The following is a 24,139-nucleotide window of genomic DNA, read 5'->3' on the forward strand; positions in this document are numbered from 1 at the left end:
GAAAGAAAACAGCCCCAGAGCATGATGCTGCCACCACCATGCTTCACTGTGGGTATGGTTTTCTTTGGGTTATGTGCAGTGTTGTTTTTGCACCAAACATACCTTTTGGAATTATGGCCAAAAAGTTCACCCTTGGTTTCATCAGACCATAACACATTTTCCCATGTGCTTTTGGGGGATTTGATGTTTATTTTTGCAAATTTCAGCCGGGCTTGGATGTTTTTTCTTTGTAAGAAAAGGCTTCCGTCTTGCCACCCTACCCCATAGGCCATTCACATGAAGAATACAGGAGATTGTTGTCACATGTAACACACAGCCAGTACTTGAATGTGATTGGTTAATTCTGAACACAGCCACACCCCCAGTTATAAGAGTGTGCACAGGTTATTGTGAGTTTTTTACTTTTTATTTTACCCCCTCAAGGATTTCAGTTTGTTTTTCCATTTAACTGTTCACGTTATAGGTCACAGTAAAGGTGGAAAAAGTTCTGACATAATTTATTCTTTTACAACACAAGAAATTGGCATTTTTACAGGGGTGTGTATACTTTTTATATCCACTGTAAAGTATTTATAAATGTGTACACGATTACTGGCACTCTTTGGTAAAGACTGGCCAAAATGGAAATGTAAAACGGAGTGTTGTCCAATGATTAAAATAATTATTCACAACTAATTGCATAATGTAATCAAAAGTAATTACAATTTTAAAATGTTGATTTATCCCACCTTCTCTTATTATTGTGCACTTGAGCATGTTGTTTGGCAGTAATTACAGACAAGTGGCAACAAAACACAATTCACACAAGACAAGTGCCAATAAAATCACCAGTATTCTGTTGTTAAAATACTAAGTCAAGCACTGACGTAGATGGTCCCGAAGCTCAAAAAAGAAAAATGACTTAACTGTGACAAAAATCCGTGTTAAATATTTTAAACGAATAGCGCAAATTAGCTTTGACACCCCAAATATATGATGGTTGTCAATGAAAATCTGAGTAAAATGTAACCTTTAATTGAAGTAGCATTGTTCAAAGAAAATATTTAATCTTAATTAAAGAAAAGTTAGGGTTATGATTACTGGCACCCCAATAAATTCTTACACATTAACCTAATCTAATATACTGGGTGTTTTGTAAAAGCACTTTGTAAAAATTGCTGACGTTAAAAGGGTTTTAAAAAGAAATTTGATTGATTGACTGAACAAGAAATACAATTGTATAAATATGGAACTTGTTCTATAATATCGTCTAGTTACCACTCAACAGACCATAAAGGAACAGCCAAAGTGAGTTAACTCGTCCCAAAATCTGTTCCAAATACGCACAATGCGTTTCTATGGGTTTAAGACTTAGCTTAAAAGGCACGTTCATCCAATATATAAAGGCTGAAAATCTCAATTGTCAATTCCAACCAGACGTGGTTCGAAAATAGGTTGTCATTCTATCACTCGGTTGCTAAACCTTGTAAAATGCCACGCTGCTTTTTCCAAGTACATAAAATCATGTTAACAACGAGGAAGTTCTCCTTTACGGTAAGATCTCAATATAGTGCTTCAAGCGTTTTCTCTCAGCGTCCCCCATTCTAACTAAAAGCTTAGATCAGACCGGTTCAGGCAGGCGGGACTTCGAAATGTATCATCCAATGACGTTTGAGAAAGATAGTAGAAGAGGTGACGAGGGGACTATGACATAAGATTCTGCCATAGTAGGACGCCTTCCTATGAAATAGGAGGAAACGCTTGGACCGCCCTGCGTTTTTAATTGGTGTATCAGAGTGGCAAGTGGAATCCAGATATATGATTGGCTGCAAAGCCGGTGATATAAAAGTGATAGAATCATTTTACTTTCTTTTACACACAAGGCGAAGAAAGGGAGCCTTCGTCTTTTTACAACTCCGACTAATATCAACATCACCTTCGGTCAAGTAATTTATTCGGTGAGTAGAATATAATATAATAATCTTTAATTGAATACATTAAGATTTTATTTCAACGACGTTATTTCAACGTTATTTAGATCGCCGCAAGTACAGGAGATGCATTTCATGTCCTGAATTTTTGCCGGCTAACTGAAATGGTGGCCAACCCGTTGTACCTAGTTGAATTTAGAACATTACTGTCCATTTATTCGCCCAGAGATGAGGGAAAAACCCCAGTTGACGGATTATTTGACTTAATTTAATAAATCCAGCTTTTAGTCGAGGCCCGTAGGCCCAAATAAAATGAACACTACTTGCCAGCTAATACCTATTAGCTTACCGCTGCTGTGTAACAAGGCTTTGTCAGTGACGCTTGTGAAGGGCAATTGAGCCAGTCATTTGTAATACCTAATGGCTAAAACCTCATTCGCATATAATTAACTACCTAGATTAGTTAAAATTGCGAACAACAGTGGGAGTTGCGTATTTAAATCTATTTAGTAAAATAATTATGCGAGACCATCCTCGTGGCTTGAGGCCTAGCTGTAGAATGTTCTAGAAACTCCGCAGCACCCCACGTGGTGTGACGCACATCTGGTGGCTGAGAATATCTTAGAGGAATTTCATATTGAGGACAAAACATCCTTATGGACAGGAAGTAAGTTTCCATTTTGAGCAAATGGAACTGACACCATATTCCTCTTTTCTAGGCAACATGTCAAAGGGACCAGCAGTCGGCATTGATCTTGGAACCACCTACTCCTGTGTAGGTGTGTTCCAGCATGGCAAGGTTGAGATCATTGCCAATGACCAGGGCAACAGGACCACTCCAAGCTATGTTGCCTTCACAGACTCAGAAAGGCTAATTGGTGATGCTGCCAAGAATCAGGTTGCCATGAACCCCTGCAATACAGTATTTGGTAAGTTAGGATTGGGAAATTGTATTGACTTCATTGTGTGTAAAAGTTTCTTTCACTATGATGAAGTTTACTCCTCCCATTCGTAGTTTCCACCAGAGGTTGTAATACCAAAGATGGCCTTAAACCTTCCTTGGATGTCTGAGTGACCCGCTTTATGACCCAAGACATAGTGCAGTTGCAGAAAACATTCAGTTTAACCTAAGTTGTTTTCTTACAGATGCCAAAAGACTGATTGGCCGCAGGTTTGATGACGGAGTTGTTCAATCGGACATGAAGCATTGGCCATTCACAGTCATCAATGATTCTACTCGGCCTAAGCTCCAAGTTGAATACAAAGGAGAGACTAAGTCTTTCTACCCAGAAGAAATTTCCTCCATGGTTCTAGTCAAGATGAAAGAGATCGCAGAAGCCTACCTTGGAAAAGTAAGCAATGAATTTCAGGGGTTGACATTAATTATTATCCAGGACAGGTAAAAGTCACAAGGAGAATGGACATGTTAAAAGTACATCTTGAGCACAATCAGAGATTGTATGGGCTTAACAAATTCATCTGCCAGTTGGTGGTTCTTAAAGCAATTTGTCACCATGTGTGCATGCAATTCTAATTTGCACTTTCAAATATCATATCGCAAGAACTCCGGATAGCTAGTATCCTTTAAGCCAAGAATATTTGGAGTATGCATGTTGCAATTTATAGCACACAATGTGCCCTAAGTATTTGTGGTATTTAATAGCCATGTTTATTTCATTCAACTGCACGCAGTAGCGTCTAGACTATCATACTATTTCCTTAAATTAGATTTAATCCCATCCACTGGTTTCTGACAGCTTTAAAACCTTAGTGATAGTGCACTGCTAATTGTTTAAATTGACACTACGAGCAAAGACAAATCTGACCCAGGCTAGCAAAAAACGGCATTCTCCAACAGGCAAATGCAGTGAATTTGTTACCATGGCCACATTCTTGCCTTTTGACAGCTAACATTGTCACATGTTTGCGGACAAATGCCCTGATTGCGGACAAAAGTTTATGTACCATTCCAAACTGGTTAAGGCTTTACCGGAGTTATATTTAATGCGAGAGATACTGCTTATTGTGGACATGCAAGTCAATCAAAATCCTTAAAGAATGAGTGGCAAAGTTGTTAGCCTGTCAAATAAAAATTATCTTAAAAGAAAGGTAATGTTTAGAGTGAACTATCAGTTTCAAATTAGTTTTAATTTAAGTAATCTAAGACATTGACTGTCTCTCCATAGACTGTCAACAATGCTGTTGTTACAGTACCTGCCTACTTCAATGACTCCCAGCGCCAGGCAACAAAAGATGCTGGCACTATCTCAGGCCTGAATGTTCTGCGTATCATCAATGAGCCAACTGCTGCGGCCATTGCCTATGGCTTGGACAAGAAGGTACGTGGTGTGCTGTGGTCTTCATTCTTTGGAGTAACAAACGGCAGATCGCTGTGATGACGTTTATTCCTGCCATTCGTAGTTTCCACCAGAGGTCGATAGACCAAAGATGGCCCAACACCTTCCTTGGATGTCTGAGCGACTATTAGTACCTTATGCTTGTTTTGCTATGTGGTTGATTTGGTTCTAGCTTGTATTGATTAATGTCTCATTGACAATATTGAAACACTTTCAGGTTGGTGCTGAAAGGAATGTACTCATCTTTGATCTTGGAGGTGGCACTTTTGATGTGTCCATCCTGACCATTGAGGATGGCATCTTTGAGGTCAAGTCCACAGCTGGAGACACCCACCTGGGTGGGGAAGACTTTGACAACCGCATGGTAAACCACTTCATTGCAGAGTTCAAGCGCAAGTACAAGAAAGACATCAGTGACAACAAGAGAGCTGTTCGCCGTCTCCGCACCGCATGTGAGAGGGCAAAGCGCACCCTGTCCTCAAGCACCCAGGCCAGCATCGAGATCGACTCTCTGTACGAGGGAATCGACTTCTACACCTCCATCACCAGGGCTCGCTTTGAGGAACTCAACGCAGACCTTTTCCGGGGCACCCTGGACCCAGTTGAGAAATCCCTCCGCGACGCCAAGATGGACAAGGCCCAGGTCCATGACATTGTCCTGGTTGGAGGCTCCACTCGTATCCCCAAGATCCAGAAACTGCTCCAAGACTTCTTCAATGGCAAAGAGCTTAACAAGAGCATCAACCCAGATGAGGCTGTGGCCTATGGTGCAGGTGGGATGACTTGTAATCTTGTTTTCATTCTGTAGCTAATGAGCTGCTGTAAGTTACCGTACCAATAGTCCCGCTGTGATGATGTTTATTCCTCCCATTCGTAGTTTCCACCAGAGGTTAAAAGACCAAAGATGGCCAACACCTTCCTTGGATGTCTGAGCGACAATTAGGTTACTGTGGTGCTACAGATAGTCTTTACTTGTCTAACCTTTCCATTCCCATTCACAGCTGTCCAGGCAGCCATCCTCTCAGGTGACAAGTCTGAGAATGTCCAGGACCTGCTTTTGCTAGATGTCACCCCACTGTCCTTGGGTATTGAGACAGCAGGAGGTGTCATGACTGTTCTGATCAAACGTAACACCACCATTCCAACCAAGCAGACCCAGACATTCACCACCTATTCTGACAATCAGCCAGGGGTGCTCATTCAGGTGAGAAAGGCCTCCCTGAGATGTCCATTTCAGGGCAACTTTTTTCCCTCCCTGGTCTGTTCGCTGTGATGAAGTTTATTCCTCCCATTCGTAGTTTCCACCAGAGGTTGAAAGACCAAAGATGGCCCAATACCTTCCTTGGATGTCTGAGCGACTATTCAAATAGTACTACTTATTTGAAGATGATGCATATTGTGCTAATATTGAGTATCTTTCAGGTGTATGAAGGTGAGCGGGCCATGACAAAGGACAATAACCTTTTGGGCAAATTTGAGCTGACTGGAATCCCCCCTGCACCTCGTGGTGTTCCCCAGATTGAGGTCACCTTTGACATTGATGCCAATGGTATCATGAATGTGTCTGCAGCTGACAAGAGCACTGGGAAGGAGAACAAGATCACGATTACCAATGACAAAGGTAGGATTCTGTAACATGGTCTATAATTACTGTCAGTAACTGCAAATAGGTCTGCTGTGATGAAGTTTATTCCTCCCATTCGTAGTTTCCACCAGAGTTTGAAAGACCAATGATGGCCCAACACCTTCCTTGGATGTCTGAGCGACAAAACTGCTGAAGACATTCAAATAGATCAGTGTCAACTTCTATTGAAATTGTCCTGTTTTGCCATCAGGTCGTCTGAGCAAGGAAGACATTGAGCGCATGGTCCAGGAGGCTGAGAAATACAAGGCTGAAGATGATGTGCAGCGGGATAAGGTCTCCTCTAAGAACTCCCTGGAGTCCTATGCGTTCAACATGAAGTCCACTGTGGAGGATGAAAAACTGCAGGGCAAGATCAGTGATGAGGATAAGGCCAAGATTCTGGAGAAGTGCAATGAAGTCATCAGCTGGCTGGACAAGAACCAGGTAATAATTTTAGTATGCCTAGTCTTCACCTGTCCACTCGCTGTGATGAAGTTTTTTCCTCCCATTCGTAGTTTCCACCAGAGGTTGAAAGACCAAAGATGGCCCAACACCTTCCTTGGATGTCTGAGCGACTACAATATATTGAAAGCGATGCTGAATTTGGTGTGCTTTTTCCTAATGCTGCCATTTGCTTTTCAGACTGCGGAGAAAGAGGAATATGAGCACCATCAGAAGGAGCTGGAGAAGGTGTGCAACCCAATCATCACCAAGCTGTACCAGGGTGCTGGTGGCATGCCAGGTGGTATGCCTGAAGGTATGCCTGGTGGATTCCCAGGGGCTGGTGGCGCTGCTCCTGGAGGCGGTGGATCATCTGGACCAACCATTGAGGAAGTTGACTAAACCTTTCCTTTGTTTTTGCTACTACCTCCCCTTAAGCAATGTTTGAAATGGATTCTGCCCTCTTGTGGCTCAGTCCAAGTGACTTGCCACGGAGTGAAAAAATAAAAAAACTGGTTGAGGGATCACATTTCTATGGCAACTTTGTTTGCTACACAACAGGGAACAGTTATTTACTTGATTTGCACAACTAAGATGTAATATTTCAGTATTTTGTAAATCTGAAACTTGCCTTTGTCACAAAGCCTTGATGACATTAAACAGTGACCTCCCTCAACTTCAAATGTTTATGGACTTTTCTTGACTGCTGGTTTTATTCTTTCAAAGGCAAGACTTAAAACCGTTTCTAACTGGTGACATGACGAAGTTGTATAGCTTCCTGGTGTTCATTTTGGCATGCTTTTTTCATAAATTAATCAGTGAGCGTCTTAGTCACATTTGTCATTTGAATGATTTCAGTCTAGTCAGTGATAATGAGCCATTTTAGTCAAATTGCCTTTCAGTTTTTGACTCAAGTATTCCATCAGCCTAGGAATTTAGACTGCTATCGTTGCACTTTGATCGGTCTGTGATGTCCCGAAAACCGTACGCCCTACGGCAGGGGTGTCAACTGTTCCATGGTGGGCTGTCTGCAGGTTTTCGCTCTCTCCTTGTACTTGATTGACTTATTAGGTTTTTGATGGGTTAGTTTCTACCCTCACCTGGTTGTATAGGTCTGAACTGGGAACCGATTTATTGGGGAAAACCCGCAGACACGGCTCTCTGGAATGGTTTGGACACCCCTGCCCTACGGTGACCATGGCCTTTATGCCCGTGCTACGGTCTAAATCTCGGTCAGCAGTCGGTTTGTAGTTCACAACAGAACAACCCCAAGAATGGGCTACATGAAGGTAAGCTAGCTAGTTATGAATAAACAGCTGACTTAATGCTTAATTGAATCAAACCTCCGTTTTCCAGGTTGCGTTCATGAGCAAGTGGGAATGTTCCAACCTCGGAGTGGGAGAATACACAACGCTTTTTGACATCTCGAAGTAACGTACGATGTCACATCACTAGACGTGGCCGCATTTATGATAAATCTTAAACGAAAATCACACGTGACTACATTTGTTTATTTTGGCCGTACTTAAAAGCGCAGGTGATTGTGATTTTATAGGATACTTCCATAGATAATAGAACAGTAGATGGGTTGATGTCATTGAGCCCCTCTACATCAGAATGGAGCAATTAGACAGCCATTTTACCTGGGACCTGTTCTAAACAATCTACAATACAAACCCATGGTAGAAGTAGCATTTACGTTTTCTTATTCAGTTCTTATTTACGTTTCCTTAATATATAAATAGCCAATGTCATGCATAGCATAATAATGATCTTCAGAATATTAACAAACAAATCCATTTAAAATAGGTTCAAGAATTTAGAGTACAAAATGGCTATGGTCTGAGGAGTGCAAATACAGGACAAACGAATATTTCCAGAACATTTAACTGGTCTTAAATTACAATACATGTATGTATTGTATATACATATAAATATACATTTCATTGTAGAAATCCCTTTTAGCAACGGTGTGCTAAACGGAGCAAGCTAGCTCACTGAATTTGGTATGCTAACAGCAGCATTGTAGTCGGAGGACAGAAATAGGAGTAACCTTGGCTACTTTTTTTGTTGGACAGAGGCTACCCAACATCGCCATCTGCTGATTATATACAGTAATTACGTTTTTTCGACGAAACACGTTATTTCACATACGTTGTGTGCAACATTAATTCATAATTTACTGTAGCAATTTAGCCGAGACCGTTATAATTAAAAAATAAACCGAATTCTGATACAGTAAAGTTACGTAGCTCAACAGCTACAGCTAGGCTGGATTAGCTTTCTTGTTCATTGATTAAAAACATGGTATGTACGGTAGTATGTTATCATACATTTCTACGCTATTGCTGATGCGTGAACAATGTTTCCGACCTCTAGTTTCGTTCATCCTTTTTCTGGACAAAATTACTGCTGCACGAAATACCATCATGACTATTGTTAAGTGACTTGAATGGTACCAGGTAAGATAACGGAGCTATCGAGACGTCAGATAGAACTATAAGTCCCATATGCTTTATATCTATGGATATTTCGCGGTTTACTTTTGTGAAACGTGGAATGTTAGCCTTCTAGCTAGCTAGCCTTAACGTTACTGAACTGTCAATACTGTTGCCTGTTGTCATGTGAATGCTCCGTACGAAAAGTTCTAAAATGAAACAGAGTAATAAGTGTAGTCAGGGGCGTAGGTTTGATTTCAAATGTGAGGGGGCCAAATACTGGTGTAGTATGGTGACGCCTGGCCGTGCAGCAAGCTGTCCATACTTGGGGGGTGAAAAATTGTGAAGTGATATTAAGCTTCGGAAAAAATTAAGAGACTACTGTACCTTTTTCTTTCCTATTCAAAAAATTTGAAAAGGAACGTTTGGTGTGAGGAACAAAAGCCTTCAATTTGCACTGGTATCTTAATTTAACCTTTCTGTTCCTCACTCAAAATCTTTCTTTTCAACTTTTTTGGAAAGGAAAGAAAAAGGTACAGTGGTCTCTTAATTTTTTCCGGAGCTTTTCGCATGGAAAGCCGATCTTGAGGTCTGATTGCGATAACCACATAGAAATATTGATGGCCATTTTAGGCTTCATTTGTGTTTTTTTAGCAGCAGGATATGCTGGCATCACTCAGATTTTCTGTATTATAATAAAAGCCATCAATGACAGTTATAAGGCAATATAGTTAACAATCTAGTCTGTGAAAAAGAACAGAGAAGAATAACATTGAAACGGACATAGAACATAATATATGGACTAGATTGTAAACTATATTGCCTTATATATTTAAAATGACGGCTTTTATTTTGAAAAAGAATGTGAAGCTGTGCCTGGATTTGGAAGTTGTAAGCATGGCTCCTGTCCAGTGTAACATCATCCCCATATTTGATAAGGCAGAATCCCTTGTCTCCAGCACACAGGTGCAGATTAACTTTGTCTTGCTTGCAGTGTGGGCACTAAAATGCACAGTGAAAGAACATGTTAACAACTGACGTGGTTAATTTTGTCTGACTTCATTTAATTGATTCTTACTTAAAGTCAGGTGTTTTTTACGTGACATGTTTCGTCTACCAAGCCTGCATTCTTCATCAGAGCTGTTGCTGAAGCTTCCTGTCAACTGAACCATCAGAAAATATAAAGTAAAAAGAGTTTGTGCTCGTTACCTCCCGCCAATCGGCAGTTCCTGAATGCGATACTCTTCCATCTGGTTCCGGAGCGTAACTCCTTCAACGCCTAGGCAAGAGGAGGGAGACAACAGGAATCATTGATGCAGATCACCAGTAGCCAAGTTCCAAACAGTGGGCTCTGCTCGAACCTCGTCTCAATACTCCCAGCGCGACCTCTCCGCTGGCAAGTCTCACTTCTCTGTCCTGTGGTTCCTGTGGTCCTGTGGATTACATTTTGCACTGATAGCTTTCTTCCTGCATTCTTGATACAGTTCTTGAATCACTCCCTCCTTTGGAAGTCATTTTAAATGCAAATTAGCTGTAAAGCTGAAGTGTTCACTTGAAACAATGGTTTTTAAAATAATTAAACAGGAATTAAGTTTACTTTACTTTGCATTAACTGCATGGTCCCACTTGGAAAATTGTGATCAACTGGTTTGGGATTATAGGTAATTACATGAATGCATATTTGCGCATTTTTATACAAACTTTTCAAAAAGGAAAATAAACAGTGTTCAGGATTTATTCACTGGTACTGTCACATACCATTTCCATTTATTAAATACTCAGTAATAAGTCAGTTTGTCTTGCCCCATTTTCTAGAAACTGCTTGAGGTGGCTTGGGCACATGTGAGCTCAAGGTATAAGGCTATACTGTGTTCCTTTCAGCATGTAACAATTCTGGTCTAGAATTCCAGTTTGAAATATCTATGTAATCACCAGAATGAGATTCTGAAAACATCTGTCCTGAGTTCAATGATTTGCTGACTGAACAAGGCAAATACAGTAAAATAACTGACAAATGTATAGGCCACAATTAAGTACATTATTCTCTGTAGTTATCTGACATGTTTACTTACTTTGTGACACCTGCAGCCCTTACACAGTAGCGTGCCCAAAGCAGGCAGACACACATAAATCATCTAAGTATCCACAGGTGTTAGTGAGCAATCTAACGATAGATTTCTAAGCACTTACAAGAACATTCACTGTCCTCAGTGTCTGGTTGAAGTAACATTTTCTGCATTTGCTTGGTGTGTTGGTTGTACATGGTGTTCTCAGCTGTCCCATGTACATACTTTCATGTTCGGTCGCAATTAGTAATTTGTAAAACTGATGTTTTAATGTAAATTCAGCTTGTTATTTCAGAGTGTTTGAAACAGAGCATTTCATTCTCAAACCATTGTCCATTTAAAGTTCTGTAATAGAAATTGTATGTTTACTTGAGCTAATCCTGTCTGTCCTGGTGATCAATGAACACACTGCAGGGAACCTCGCCTCCACCTAGACCGAGGTGCAGGGTTGAGGTCCTCTTTAAACAGAATGTGGATTTGTCAAGTCAACTTTGTGGATCCTTATGGTTAGGTTACCACATCTGTAATGTTGCAGGAATGTATGGGCCAACTTGACCACCAGAGGGAGATTGTTTTATTTAAAACCCGTGGATGCTAATACATAAAAAAAAAAGTTCTCGATAATGACAGAATTGTGTTTTGACACAAATATACCTTTACTTTCACACAGGATAATGTCATGTTTTTATGGAGAAAAATCAACTACAATCCTTGATTGTTCAGTCCCATCATGTCTTTTGTACTATATATATATATATATATATATAGTACAAACCCGATTCCAAAAAAGTTGGGACACTGTACAAAAGAAAAAAGGAATGGAATAATTTACAAATCTCATAAACTTATATTTAATTCACAATAGAATATAGATAACATATCGAATGTTGAAAGTGACACATTTTGTAATGTCATGCCAAATATTGGCTCATTTTGGATTTCATGAGAGCTACACATTCCAAAAAAGTTGGGACAGGTAGCAATAAGAGGCCGGAAAAGTTAAATGTACAGATAAGGAACAGCTGGAGGACCAATTTGCTACTTATTATGTCAATTGGCAACATGATTGGGTATAAAAAGAGCCTCTCAGAGTGGCAGTGTCTCTCAGAAGTCAAGCTGGGCAGAGGATCACCAATTCCCCCAATGCTGCAGCGAAAAAAAGTGGAGCAATATCAGAAAGGAGTTTCTAAGAGAAAAATTGCAAAGAGTTTGAAGTTATCATCATCTACAGTGCATAATATCATCCAGAGATTCAGAGAATCTGGAACAATCTCTGTGCGTAAGGGTCAAGGCTGGAAAACCATACTGGATGCCCGTGATCTTCAGGCCCTCAGACAGCACTGCATCACATACAGAAATTATACTGTAATGGAAATCACAACATGGGCTCAGGAATACTTCCAGAAAACATTGTCGGTGAACACAATCCACCATGCCATTCGCCGTTGCCGGCTAAAACTCTACAGGTCAAAAAATAAGCCGTATCTAAACAGGTCCAGAAGCGCAGGCGTTTTCTCTGGGCCAAGGATCATTTAAAATGGACTGTGGCAAAATGGAAAAGTGTTCTGTGGTCAGAAAAATACAAATTTGAAGTTCATTTTGGAAAACTGGGACGCCATGTCATCCGGACTAAAGAGGACAAGGACAATCCAAGTTGTTATCAGCGCTCAGTTCAGAAGCCTGCATCTCTGATGGTATGGGGTTGCATGAGTGCGTGAGGCATGGGCAGCCTACACATCTGGAAAGGCATCATCAATGCTGACAGTTATATCCAAGTTCTAGAACAATATATGCTCCCATCCAGACGTCGTCTCTTTCAGGGAAGACCTTGCATTTTCCAACATGACAATGCCAGACCACATACTGCATCAATTACAATGTCATGGCTGCATAGAAGAAGGATCTGGGTACTGAAATGGCCAGCCTGCAGTCCAGATCTTTCACCCATAGAAAACATTTGGCGCATCATAAAGAGGAAGGTGTGACAAAGAAGACCTAAGACAGTTGAGCAACTAGAAGCCTGTATTAGACAAGAATGGGACAACATTCCTATTCATAAACTTGAGCAACTTGTCTCCTCAGTCCCCAGATGTTTGCAGTCTGTTATAAAAAGAAGAGGGGATGCCACACAGTGGTAAACATGGCCTTGTCCCAACTTTTTTGAGATGTGTTGATGCCATGAAATTTAAAATCAACTTATTTTCCCCTTAAAGTGATACATTTTCTCAGTTTAAACATTTGATATGTCATCTATGTTGTATTCTGAATAAAATATTGATATTTGAAACTTCCACATACAACAAACCCTGGTGCCTATGAGGCCAATTAACTGTCTGATAAATGACCATTGGCCAAAATTATTGCTTTTCCTAATGTGTGCGTGTTTTTTGTCTGTGAATTTTGTCTGTGAATTTTGTATGTTTTTATTGCTGTAATACATGCACAAACTCACTAAGAATTGATATTTTCGTCTCATAATAATACTTGAAAGTAAAGAAATGATTCGCTCTCCACATCATTACTGAGTCCACTCTGTGTGTAGTGCCCTTAGCATTGTGACAGCTTCTCTCAAGTTGACCTTATTAGAATAGTTGGAACCAATCCATTTCAGACAAAAGCTTCAAACAAAAACATGGACCCTTCAAACAAAAGTATGGACCCAATGAGTATTTTAATAATCTATACCTATCTAAAAATATGGATCAGGACAAATGGCACATCTTAGAGCATGCGCATAATTTTAACAAGAAAAAAAAACAGTATCAGTATTGTATCTGTTGCTTGTAAGCCGCCAACTATATCATAATACTCTCCAACTCATGTCCATCTTTACTTTCACCTTTCCCCTTCTGGGTCAGAGGGAGTTTGTCGTCCGGATGACAAAGGACTGCCAAACGCTAGAAAAAACAAAGAGATATTATTACATTGAATTTATGAACCCTGGGATGGTTTCTTCATATTATTTACCCTCAGTCACAATTTTGATGTGGTTAAGGACATTAATCAACGGTCTCACCTATATTGCATTTTGTTTTTGTTAACGGTTTGTCTGTATTTTGGTTTTGTATTTTATTGTGTAAAATTGTTGTTTACTAATGATTTTTACTAATGTTTCTTCCACCAGATGTCAAGTTCAGTTTTTTCCAAGTCAATTCTAATTGCAGGTAGAAAACATGATTTTCAATTTTCTAATAAGCATTTTGTGTTACTTCTTGACAATTTAAATAAAAAATCACTGTAAGCTACTTTCTTATCTAGAAGTGTTTTGATACTGAGATACACAAAATGCTACCCTGGACCATACTTTAAATTTTTTTTTATAAGTAACCTGCTTGAAATGGAATTGAAGCAGTTACTCTCAATAATGCAGTATTTCTACATAGCTACTCAGTGCTTTTTACATAGTAACTCACCATCACACAAAAAACATTTAAATATCACCTCTAGAATACAAATTCTCTCTTCATAAAAATGTATTGGTATGCAAGTGTGAGTTTGATTTGGGTGTGTAGCTGATGTTGTACTGACCTGCTTGAGGCTGCCTGTGCCAAGACAGATTCTGCCAATCCCCCAGAGTGGCACCAGGAGGATAGAGGAAAGGGCCATGGTCCAGCCTAGTTCATATGCCCAATCTGGGTAAACATACCAGTGGTTAAACTTGAGGGGCTTGTAGTCCACCATGTGTAAGATGAAGGAACCCTGGGAAGAAATGAATTAAAAGCAAAGCACCCAATTAGGAAGGCCTGGTTTCAGTCTGCAGGGTGGAAGATCAAGATAGGCAATGTGCTTGGATTTGCTGAGACTACATTCAGGTAAAATGCTACATATATTGTCTCAAACTGAAACATTTATATTTAAATAATTCTATAATGCAAATCTTTTGTGCTATGGTTTCCATCTATGTTCCACATTACAAGCATGAATATCACCAATCTGACTTACCAAAGACACCAGAGGGGTTAAGTAACGCCAGCACAGTCTGAAGAGGATACACGGTTTCTGTGAGGTCATGTCTTTAATGGCATTCTCCATTTGATCTGCCCCTGGTGATAGACATCAGGAAAACAAGTAGAGGATGGCTACTTACATACCAAATTAGTAGCCTATAACAACTGTATGGTTTTGTGGAGTGTAGTGGAGCTTTTCAACTACAACAAATCCAGGGCTTGAGACAAAGTCTCAGTCATTTAGAACTATTTCCATCCCCAAGAATGGGCGCACAATAACATAACTGGCAGGGCACATGGTTTGCACTTACCAAAGATCCACCCCACTGCCAGTGACTCAAATACAGCCACAAAGAGGACACATGCTCCGCTGCAGCCATAGTAATCAATGAGTTGGAACACGAAGATCCCTCCCTGTAAGGACCAAACACATACAGTGAGGGAAAAAAGTATTTGATCCCCTGCTGATTTTGTACGTTTGCCCACTGACAAAGAAATTATCAGTTAATTTAAACAGTGAAAGACAGAATAACAACAACAAAAAAATCCAGAAAAACGCATGTCAAAAATGTTATAAATTGATTTGCATTTTAATGAGGGAAATAAGTATTTTATCCCCCCTAAATCAGAAATATTTCTGGCTCCCAGGTGTCTTTTATACAGGTAATGAGTTGAGGATTTTTTTTTGTTTTTCGGTCTCTCCCTGTTCAAATAAACCTACCATTAAAATGATAGAATGATCATTTCTTTTTCAGTGGGCAAACTTACAAAATCAGCAGGGGAAGTCAATGTGAAGTCAATGCAGTAGTCCTAGCCACATGTCCATATAAGGATTGTTGTGGAACATTCTGTTAGGATTCGGGTTATCTGGGCCTGGACTCTAGCGCACTGAGGGCACAACTTCAGAAAAACTATTGAAACAGTCGATTAGGAAGCTAATTTAATGTTTTACCTCCGTGATAAGAGACAGTTGCAAGAGGAAACAACAGAGACAGAAGAATAGGACAAATGCCTCTCGATATCTCGGTCTTCGGAGAGTAACAGGAAACAAGTCTGTGAAAGAGGTGATCACGCCCTCCATTATGACAAACTGAATAAGAAGAAGAAAGACAAAAGACATCAGTGAAACCAAAATGTGAACACAGCATATTTCGGTTAGATTTTCATATAATCACACAACTAATCATGTTTCATTTTTGTGAAGTTATTTGTAGAGTAACCTGAGGATACATTTTGTATTTCTAGGTATGGTAATTAACCTGTGTGTCTATTCCCAGAAGAAGTAGCATGACGAAGAAGCAGACAGTCCAGAGCTGAGGCAAGGGCATCATGGCTGCCGCTTGGGGGAAGGCGATGAATGCCAAGCCAGGACCTAGGAGCAGCACTAGACCTCAGCAATATTTCTCTGTGCAAGCATGCTTGTGCTGTCTCATTCTTGTTAGTGTTAGAAAGCCTGCAGATGCTTGCACACTAAATAAATGTAATTTGTACAACTAAAGATAGGCATCACTATGTTAAGGGTGTTGCTGTTTCAAAAAGTATGTATTTGGGTAATAATTGAGCCTTTGTTCATGTGCACGTGCAACTGTTGAACAATCATGTTGTACACAAAAGTCATATTTGCCATGTTGTGCGTAACACTGTTGTCTGTTATAACAAAATTGCAAACCTAAGCACAACACACTTTTGTAGATTACATTTCAGGTGTGATTTAGGGTTGGTGTTAAATGGGTCTTTTTGCAACTCAAGCAACCCAGGCACAACGCACACAGCTCATTGTGCACTCTCCACTTTCCTCCTGTAAAATATAATGATCAACTGTAATATCGTATTACTTATGAGACTCGAGCAAAAAAGTCTGCATAAACATTTACAAACACAGTCTATCAAATGGCAGGATTAGCCTACATGATGCAAGCACATAGCAGGCTGGGAAGTATTTCAAAATATAGCACATTTAGTCCTTATTATTAGGACCCCCAAAAAATAAGATGCCAGCAGAAAACGGGACCCTCTCCACCAGGAGGTGTAGGACATTGTGGCAAAAAAAAAAAGCTGTAAAAGAAGGTAATGAGCACAATACCTGACTCTGCCACCATGGCGACAGAAACCCCCTGGTTGTGTGCCATGAATCCCAGCACTGAGAAGACTGCAAAACCAGCCACAAAACTGGTACAACCATTCAGCAGACACAGCCAAAAGCTGTCTCTGAATAGAAATAAAATGTGTCAAAGTAATTACATTAAAAAAATTTAAAACATACGTTTGAGCATACGTTTTTTACAGGCTGTTTTAACTTTCTGTAAATTCATTAAATGTTCCATATCAACAATTCTATTTTTTTGCATTAATATGTTACAACCACTTTGTATATGCAAACAAAAATCTTACTTGTAACAGTTATTGTTGTATTTATTGAAGCTTCCCAGAACCGTTTGACTGCCCCGTCCAACACAATAGGAAAAAAACACTTGAGTTCCTGCTTCCATCCAGACCTGGTTGGCCAGAGATTCATGAGCATGTAGAAATTCAACAGCCCAAAATAAAGAAGCAAAATGCACAGACACTACTACGATGATAAGAAAAACTTCCGTGGCAAAATTATTGTCAATTAAAATGTTTACCTGGGGGTCAGCAAGGCGGATAGGGTCTGGATACAGGTAATACTGAACTCCCTCCCAAGCTCCAGGTAAAGTTAACCCTCTCACCAACAAAACCAAGAGCATCAGATAGGGAAAAGTGGCGGTGAAATACACTACCTAATGAAAGGATGACAGTAAAAAAGCTAGTTTTAGCAAAACACTTTACCACCACAATTAGCACAAATAACCAATAACTAAACAATCAGATTTTTTAGTTTATATAATATTTACTAGTATAATCATGTATAGCAGTAGAAAATATTTGACAGACCTTTCCTGAGTACCTTATTCCTTTCCAGATACAGAAATAGCAGACTGCCCAACAAGCAAGTAGACAGAGCATCAGCTCCCATCTTACACTGCCCACCTCATCAATGCCTCCAGAGATTGCCAACACACGAAGCCTGTGGGGGCAACAGAAGAGTATTATACCTGGTGTTAAATATGTTATTTACTATGAATTTGTCATATAGCATGAAGGCTGTGGATTTCAAAGGTCTAATCTGATTCCTGCCCGTGTACTGCTTTATAATGGGTTCAATCTATCTCACTGCTCTTTCAGCAAAAACTTTCCACTATCTTTCCCACTTAAATTTTTGTGCAAATTTAATTGGCATTTAAAAACCCTTGTAGAAATCGAAAACTTTATAAACAATACAACTAAGTCACCAAATAAACTTCCTTTTACATGTATAGGCTATCAAATAAACATATTTTTTTTCTTTCACAGCTTTAGGTTTAAATGATCTCAGATGATGCCTTTTGTGCGTTTGTTTTCTACGGGAAGCCACACAAAATACTTTTTTTCACTGTGTTTACTTCATTGTTATATAGTGTTGATATTCAGATAAATATTTTAATGTTCTCAGCTGGTGCCTTTTGCAAAACATTTGCTACATTTGCAAATTTGAATGTATGAATGAACCCACTAACAGATGAAAGGTTCAAAGGTTTTAGGCTATCCCAACTTAAAATTCTGATGTTTTCATCAATTTGCACAAGTTGCATAAAATAATCCAAACAGACTTACAAGAAAGTGTTTTTATAGTACAGTATGGTTAAGCTGCTGGGTTTGCATGCAGAAGAGTTACCACTTCCACACAGAAGATTACAGCACACCTTATGAACTTGGTTGAAGGGGGTTACAATGACAACATATTCAGGATACTGTATTTCTTGCATTGTGTAAGGCATGGTACTTACTCCCAGAACTCAACAGCAGCAGAAGTAGTGTTGATTATTGTTGTCCAGTTGGCTGTTTGGTTTGGTGAAGTGAAATCCACACATTGATCTATTAAATTCAATAATGTAAGTCCACATTTTTTTCTCCCAACCATATATGTTCCCAACTTTGTGTATCATTGCTTTCATATTAACTGAACTTCATATGAACTGAACGGTTTTACCACCATACAGAGAATCTAGGTGTGCTCACCTGTGTTCCAAGAGTTGTCACAGCTGGCCCAGGGTAGCTGAGAACTGAAAGAGAACACCAGGTAGAAGAGAGTCCAGGCCAGGATCACAAGGTAAATAATAGAGTCATAAATCAGGATGAGTAGCTCTGCCCTGCCCACACCTAGAGAGAATTGACAGGTAAAATAAGGTGGAACATTTAATGGGAAATCAAAGAGAACAAAGCAATCAGTACCGTTGTATTTTATATTGTAATGTTGTTATTTTACCATATAAGCGTGCAAAGAACATATTCTTATTTACAGCAATGCACTGGAGCAATGAGATGTAACTGTCTTGCTCAGGGACAGAATGACAGGATTTTAGTTATCACCAGGTTAATTCAATTGAGAATATACAACTTCTAACTGCCATTTCTAATCTCGAAATCCATTAAATAAATAGCAAGCCCTGTTTGGTGTTGTACATCCTTTCCTTTTCAATTGATTAGTCAAATATTTCCTAAAGTACTGCTTAAATTTAATCTCATGCCTCTTTGTGTTTGGACGACAAGCAGAACATGACAATTCACTTGGAATTATATGAAAAACCTGGAAAATAGTCTGTTTGTCACATCCCTGGTGTTCATTTTCCTACATTGCTATATAGCATATCCACAAATGCCTTGGAATGTTCTTGGATTATATTTGAAAATATTTTAATACGATTTCATGTTGTTAAAATGGTGTAAGTTCCACTTTAAATCTTAAGTACTCAGAAAGTTGTGAAAAGAACAATGCAGTGTGAAAAGGCCTAATGGGTATATAACATATATACTAGGGTACAAAGGTTTTGGGGTCACTTAAGGCTTTTTCACACTCCATTGCCCCAGGCTAAGACTGGCCCTGTGTTAGCTTAGCCTAATCAGTGTGATGAGTGCACCCTCTGCTGCCTCTCCTCCCCCTGCAGCGGGCAGGCTCCAGCGGTCGACGTCGACGGCCTTCAGACACCACCACCCATCTCATCTATTCATCTCACCTGTTGTCTTGTTTAGCGCACCTGTTCCTCATTCACAATCATTCCTCCCAGTATATATGTTCCCTCTGCTCTCCTGGTCTTTGTGTGTTATTGTCTCACCAACGTGAGCATATGTTGGTGCTTTTCGTCATTAAAGACGTTCAACAGACAACTCCAAGTTTCTTGCTCCTCGTTCCTATGAAGCCTGACATTCAGACTCATTTGCATGTGTTCATGGAAAAGAAGGACATTTCTAAGTAACCCCGAACTTTTGAATGTGTTTGTATACCTGTATGTATATATGAATGTATGTAACAACTACCTTTACAGGGTAGTTCAATGAAATGTGATTTTGTCTTTTGATAAAGAAAAAGCAAAGTTCCTTACAGGGTAAGGTAACAAATGTGTTATTTTATAATTTGGTTGCATGAAGACAGTAGACTGAAAAAGTGTGGAAACAGCTCACCTTCAGCAAGCGGACATAAGCTCCTCCAAGAGGTTACAATGCCTTGTTGGGTGTACTGACCAATTGATGTTTCCAGGAGGAATAGAGGAAGACCACATAGCACAACATACAGCAGGTAGGGAACTAGGAAGGCACCTATTAACAGACACATACGTTGTGGAAAAAAATGAAGGACACACGTAATCATCACAGTATAACACCAAGTCACTTAAACTTCAGGGAAATCAATCTGTCCAGTTAGGAAGCATAAGCGATTGTGAATCAGTGTCACTTGTTTTGGTGCAAATGAAAGTGACACTGGAGAGACAACAACAAGACAACCCCCAAAAAGGAAATGATTGGCAGGTGGTGGCTACAGACAATTGCTCTTTCCTTATCCTTCCTGAATGATTCTTCCCTAGTCTTGTGTTTTGCTAGTGTCCCTGTCACTACTGGTAGTATGAGGTGGTACCTGCAGCCCATTCAGGTTGCACAGGTAGTCCAGACCCTCCAGGATGTCACATCCATACGTGCTGTTGCAAGAAGGTTTGCTGTGTCCCAGCACAGTCTCAAGAGCATGGAGGAGATACCAGGAGATGGCCCGTTATACAAGGAGAGGGCCATCAACCCAGCAGCAGGACTGGTATGCAAGGAGGAACAGCAGCATGGCCAGAGCCCTACACAATGACCTTGAGCGGGTTACTGGTGTGCATGTTTCTGACCAAACTGTCAAAAACAGACTCCATGAGGGTGGAATGAGGAGTCCTCTAGTGGACCTGTGTTCAAGGCCCATCACCGTGCAGCTCGATTGGCATTCGCCAGAGAACACCAGAATTGGCACCCCGTTATCTTCACAAATGAGAGCAGGTTCACGCTGAGCAAATGTGACAGACGTGAAAGAGTCTGGAGACGCCATGGTGAATGTTATGCTGCCTGCAACATCATCCAGCATGACAGGTTTGGCGGTGGGTCAGTGATGGTCTTGGGAGGCATATCCATGGGGGGTGGCACAGACCTCCATGTGCAAGCCAATGGTACTCTGACGGCTGTTAGATACCGTGATGAAATCCTCAGACCCATTGTCAGACCTTACGCTGGTGCAGTGGGGGCGAGTTCCTCCTGGTGCAGGACAATGCCCAACCTCATGTGGCCAGAGTGTGTAGGCAGTTCCTGGATGACGAAGGCATTGATGCCATTCCCCAGACCTGAATCAAATTGAGAACTTGTCCAGGAATCAATTTCCTCACTGATGTCCTGATCCAGGTCTGGGAGGAGATCCCCCCCAGGACACCATCCACCGTCTCATCAGGAGCATGCCCAGATGTTGTCGAAAGTGCATACAGGCACGTGGGGTCCATACACACTACCGAGTCACATTATGAGTTGCCGTGATGAAATTCACGCAAGTTGGAACAGCCTGTGATTTCAATTGTTTACTTCGATTTTCGGTGTGAGTTTGAATCCAGCCCTTAATTGGTTGGTGATTTTGGTTTCCATTGACCGTTGTTACGTTATTTTGGTCTCAGCGAATTACACAATGTACAGTCAAGCTTTTGATCTTTAAAATATTTCGTTTATCGAGACACGATGTGTGTTTCCTTATTTTTTTTAGGAGTGTATACAGTAAAGTGTATTAGAGAAACATAAACAAAAATGTACTGTGTAATTATTCCAATAAAAGTTCAAAAATGTCTTATCTGGCCATAACTCCATCTATAACATCAACATACTATAAGCCTAGAGTATATATCCTTTATCATGCAGGTGCTTGTGTAACACAGACAGTATATGATGGTAAGTAATCAAACAAATGTTGTTTCTCACAAGTGTCATCTGTATCTAAATGCGTATATCATGTGTCTTGCCACAGAGATTCAGCAATAATAGAATTACACTGATTGGCTCTAAGCTGCCACTTTGACTCTAAGCTGCCACTTTTGACGGAAATTTTGTAGTAACACCAAATATCTTGAAACACTACTGGCCTGATTTGAATAAAAACTGGATGAATGATGCATCTTGCCTAAGTGATCTGCCATTTACAATATCATTACAATTCATACATTCAAAATAGACATTATTCTGAATAGACAGGAGTATTTTTTAAATATTAATTCATATAAAATGGTTGGATTAAAAACTGCTTTGTGACATTGTAACAGCTCTAAACAGTGGTATACTACAAAAAAATCATATCTCAAACACTACATTATAGAATGGTCCATTTGGGAAAATCCTAAAATCACTTTAAATGACTTTACTCACCACCACCGTTCTTATAGCAGAGATAGGGGAACCTCCATACATTTCCCAGGCCGACTACATTACCACAGACTGTGAGTAGGAACTCTGTTTTACTGCTCCACTGCTCCCGGTTCCCTACCTCTCTTTCCATGTTCTTTGTCTTCTTTTGTCTTTTAGTATCTGTCAATGTCTTCTAAAATACCAAATCTCATGGTCAGCAACTAATTGTCTTATCTTAATTTGATCATCTGGTTGCTACGAAATTCTGTTCCGGTTGTCTGTATACGCACTACATCTGTATAAGCGCACAATTATCTGCTGTTGATGCAAAAAACTTTTTTGCTACAACCTAAGGTTGGAGATTAGAAATGAAGCCGGATTCCTTATCCTGTTATCTTTCTGAACAATCATAATAGGACTAACCTGCTTAATTGCTTACACATAAGTTACATCATTTTTAAATGTTTTTCCAAGTGTTTTTTTTTTTTTAACCCTGTGACCCAAGTTATACAGGACACAGATTTCTCAGAGGCGTGACAATTCAACCTTGAACTATCTCAAGAGGCTAAACATTGCTCTCTGTTGCCGAGGTGATTGATGTCTTACTGTTCTCATGTATTAATATCACCCAACATCTGCATGCATAATTCAGAATTACTAAATAGTCTTCAAAAAAAGAAGCATAAATAAGTTTTTGGCCAGTTGCTTTCAAGACATTTATTCCTGTTTTGCCATTGAGGGCCTTTTAGCGCCTGGGGCTATTATGCCAAGCTCCACCCACTTTGCCAAGCAACCAACCTGATGGAGGGCCGAGTATAGCCCACAGAGTCCATTCCCATTGCACAAGCGTAATGGACAGAATGGAGGAACACAAGTAAGCCTGTGACATTGGAATGTGAATACCATCGGCAAAGACAGCAAGGGTGGTTTACAAATCCAGTGCCTTGCTGTTCACCTCACACCCGTGAGCCAGACAACACACTTAATCATAGATCCTAATGAAGAGATGAGTCTTCAGTAAAGAATTAAGCTCAAATTAATTGGCAGATCATCGGCATATGACACATTCTGTGTTGACACAGAATGTGCTTATCATTTATCCTATGCCCCTGCAACAATGCAGTAATTTGCTCTCACATGTTGCATACTGAATGCATGTAATCTCAAGATGTCTTAAATGTGATAGTTTGATGCATGGCCTCAAATCACCTCTCATGGCCAAGTGAAATAATAAATGACTGGTCTATGGTCAATGGTGATGAATAACTTGTGAGGCTGTGGATTTCAAAATGATGTTTCCGCTGTGGAATGAACTTTGCCCAATATGTGAATGATTTTCCACTCAAGTTTCACTATAACACATGGAGGTGTGATAGAATCTTTAAAATGAATACAGTAACCATTTAATCCCACAGTTCAAACTAGTGACCAATTGGACTTAAGAGTACTTTACAGACTAGATAAATTGGTTTTACTAATTAACAAGTAAGTCATATATTAGGTATATCAAAGTGTGTAGTATGAGTGTGTGTAAAAGAGCCATTTAATTCCCACAAGCATACCTTTTAATGTATAATTTTCTAGACAAAGAAAATTATATTTGCCTCAGAAATGGG

General features: G+C 39.9%; 2 protein-coding genes and 4 non-coding genes across 6 annotated transcripts; 5 read left to right on the forward strand and 1 right to left on the reverse strand.

Annotated features, from left to right (window-relative positions):
• Positions 1 to 1,821: 1,821 nt before the first annotated feature.
• Positions 1,822 to 7,008, forward strand: hspa8 (heat shock protein 8). Its single transcript, XM_010902039.5, has 9 exons — positions 1,822 to 1,937; positions 2,630 to 2,839; positions 3,057 to 3,262; positions 4,097 to 4,249; positions 4,485 to 5,040; positions 5,269 to 5,471; positions 5,690 to 5,888; positions 6,103 to 6,335; positions 6,534 to 7,008. The coding sequence occupies exons 2-9, from the start codon at positions 2,635 to 2,637 to the stop codon at positions 6,732 to 6,734; spliced, it is 1,956 nt and encodes a 651-aa protein (XP_010900341.3). The 5' UTR covers positions 1,822 to 1,937; positions 2,630 to 2,634; the 3' UTR covers positions 6,735 to 7,008.
• LOC114839595 lies at positions 2,892 to 2,985 on the forward strand. Its single transcript, XR_003781992.1, has one exon. It is a non-coding gene; the product is annotated as a small nucleolar RNA SNORD14 (small nucleolar RNA).
• On the forward strand, positions 4,298 to 4,391 carry LOC114839594. The gene has a single exon (XR_003781991.2). It is a non-coding gene; the product is annotated as a small nucleolar RNA SNORD14 (small nucleolar RNA).
• On the forward strand, positions 5,532 to 5,625 carry LOC114839591. Its single transcript, XR_003781989.1, has one exon. It is a non-coding gene; the product is annotated as a small nucleolar RNA SNORD14 (small nucleolar RNA).
• LOC114839590 lies at positions 6,373 to 6,466 on the forward strand. The gene has a single exon (XR_003781988.1). It is a non-coding gene; the product is annotated as a small nucleolar RNA SNORD14 (small nucleolar RNA).
• Positions 7,009 to 13,631: 6,623 nt separating the features above from the next.
• Positions 13,632 to 22,991, reverse strand: LOC105028967 (sodium- and chloride-dependent betaine transporter). The gene is made up of 14 exons (XM_010902040.4): positions 22,545 to 22,991; positions 20,301 to 20,435; positions 18,861 to 19,001; positions 18,629 to 18,716; positions 17,697 to 17,829; positions 17,408 to 17,542; positions 17,175 to 17,278; positions 16,867 to 16,991; positions 16,043 to 16,155; positions 15,736 to 15,873; positions 15,095 to 15,197; positions 14,779 to 14,879; positions 14,365 to 14,535; positions 13,632 to 13,733 (listed from the first exon to the last, which is right to left on the reverse strand). The coding sequence occupies exons 1-14, from the start codon at positions 22,672 to 22,674 to the stop codon at positions 13,632 to 13,634; spliced, it is 1,719 nt and encodes a 572-aa protein (XP_010900342.1). The 5' UTR covers positions 22,675 to 22,991.
• Positions 22,992 to 24,139: the final 1,148 nt, after the last annotated feature.

Source organism: Esox lucius, chromosome 7 (assembly GCF_011004845.1).
Source record: "Esox lucius isolate fEsoLuc1 chromosome 7, fEsoLuc1.pri, whole genome shotgun sequence".
Classification (NCBI taxonomy): domain Eukaryota; kingdom Metazoa; phylum Chordata; class Actinopteri; order Esociformes; family Esocidae; genus Esox; species Esox lucius.

Excerpts from the sequence above, each read along its gene's own strand:
- hspa8 (XM_010902039.5), top strand. The coding sequence starts at position 2,635 with ATGTCAAAGGGACCAGCAGTCGGCATTGATCTTGGAACCACCTACTCC. Across the intron at positions 3,263-4,096 it reads CAGAAGCCTACCTTGGAAAA|ACTGTCAACAATGCTGTTGT; the intron begins GTAAGCAATGAA and ends GTCTCTCCATAG. Across the intron at positions 5,472-5,689 it reads AGCCAGGGGTGCTCATTCAG|GTGTATGAAGGTGAGCGGGC; the intron begins GTGAGAAAGGCC and ends AGTATCTTTCAG.
- LOC105028967 (XM_010902040.4), bottom strand. The coding sequence starts at position 22,674 with ATGGAAAGAGAGGTAGGGAACCGGGAGCAGTGGAGCAGTAAAACAGAG. Across the intron at positions 20,436-22,544 it reads CTGCTATAAGAACGGTGGTG|GTGCCTTCCTAGTTCCCTAC; the intron begins GTGAGTAAAGTC and ends GTCTGTTAATAG. Across the intron at positions 16,992-17,174 it reads TACAACAATAACTGTTACAA|AGACAGCTTTTGGCTGTGTC; the intron begins GTAAGATTTTTG and ends ATTTCTATTCAG.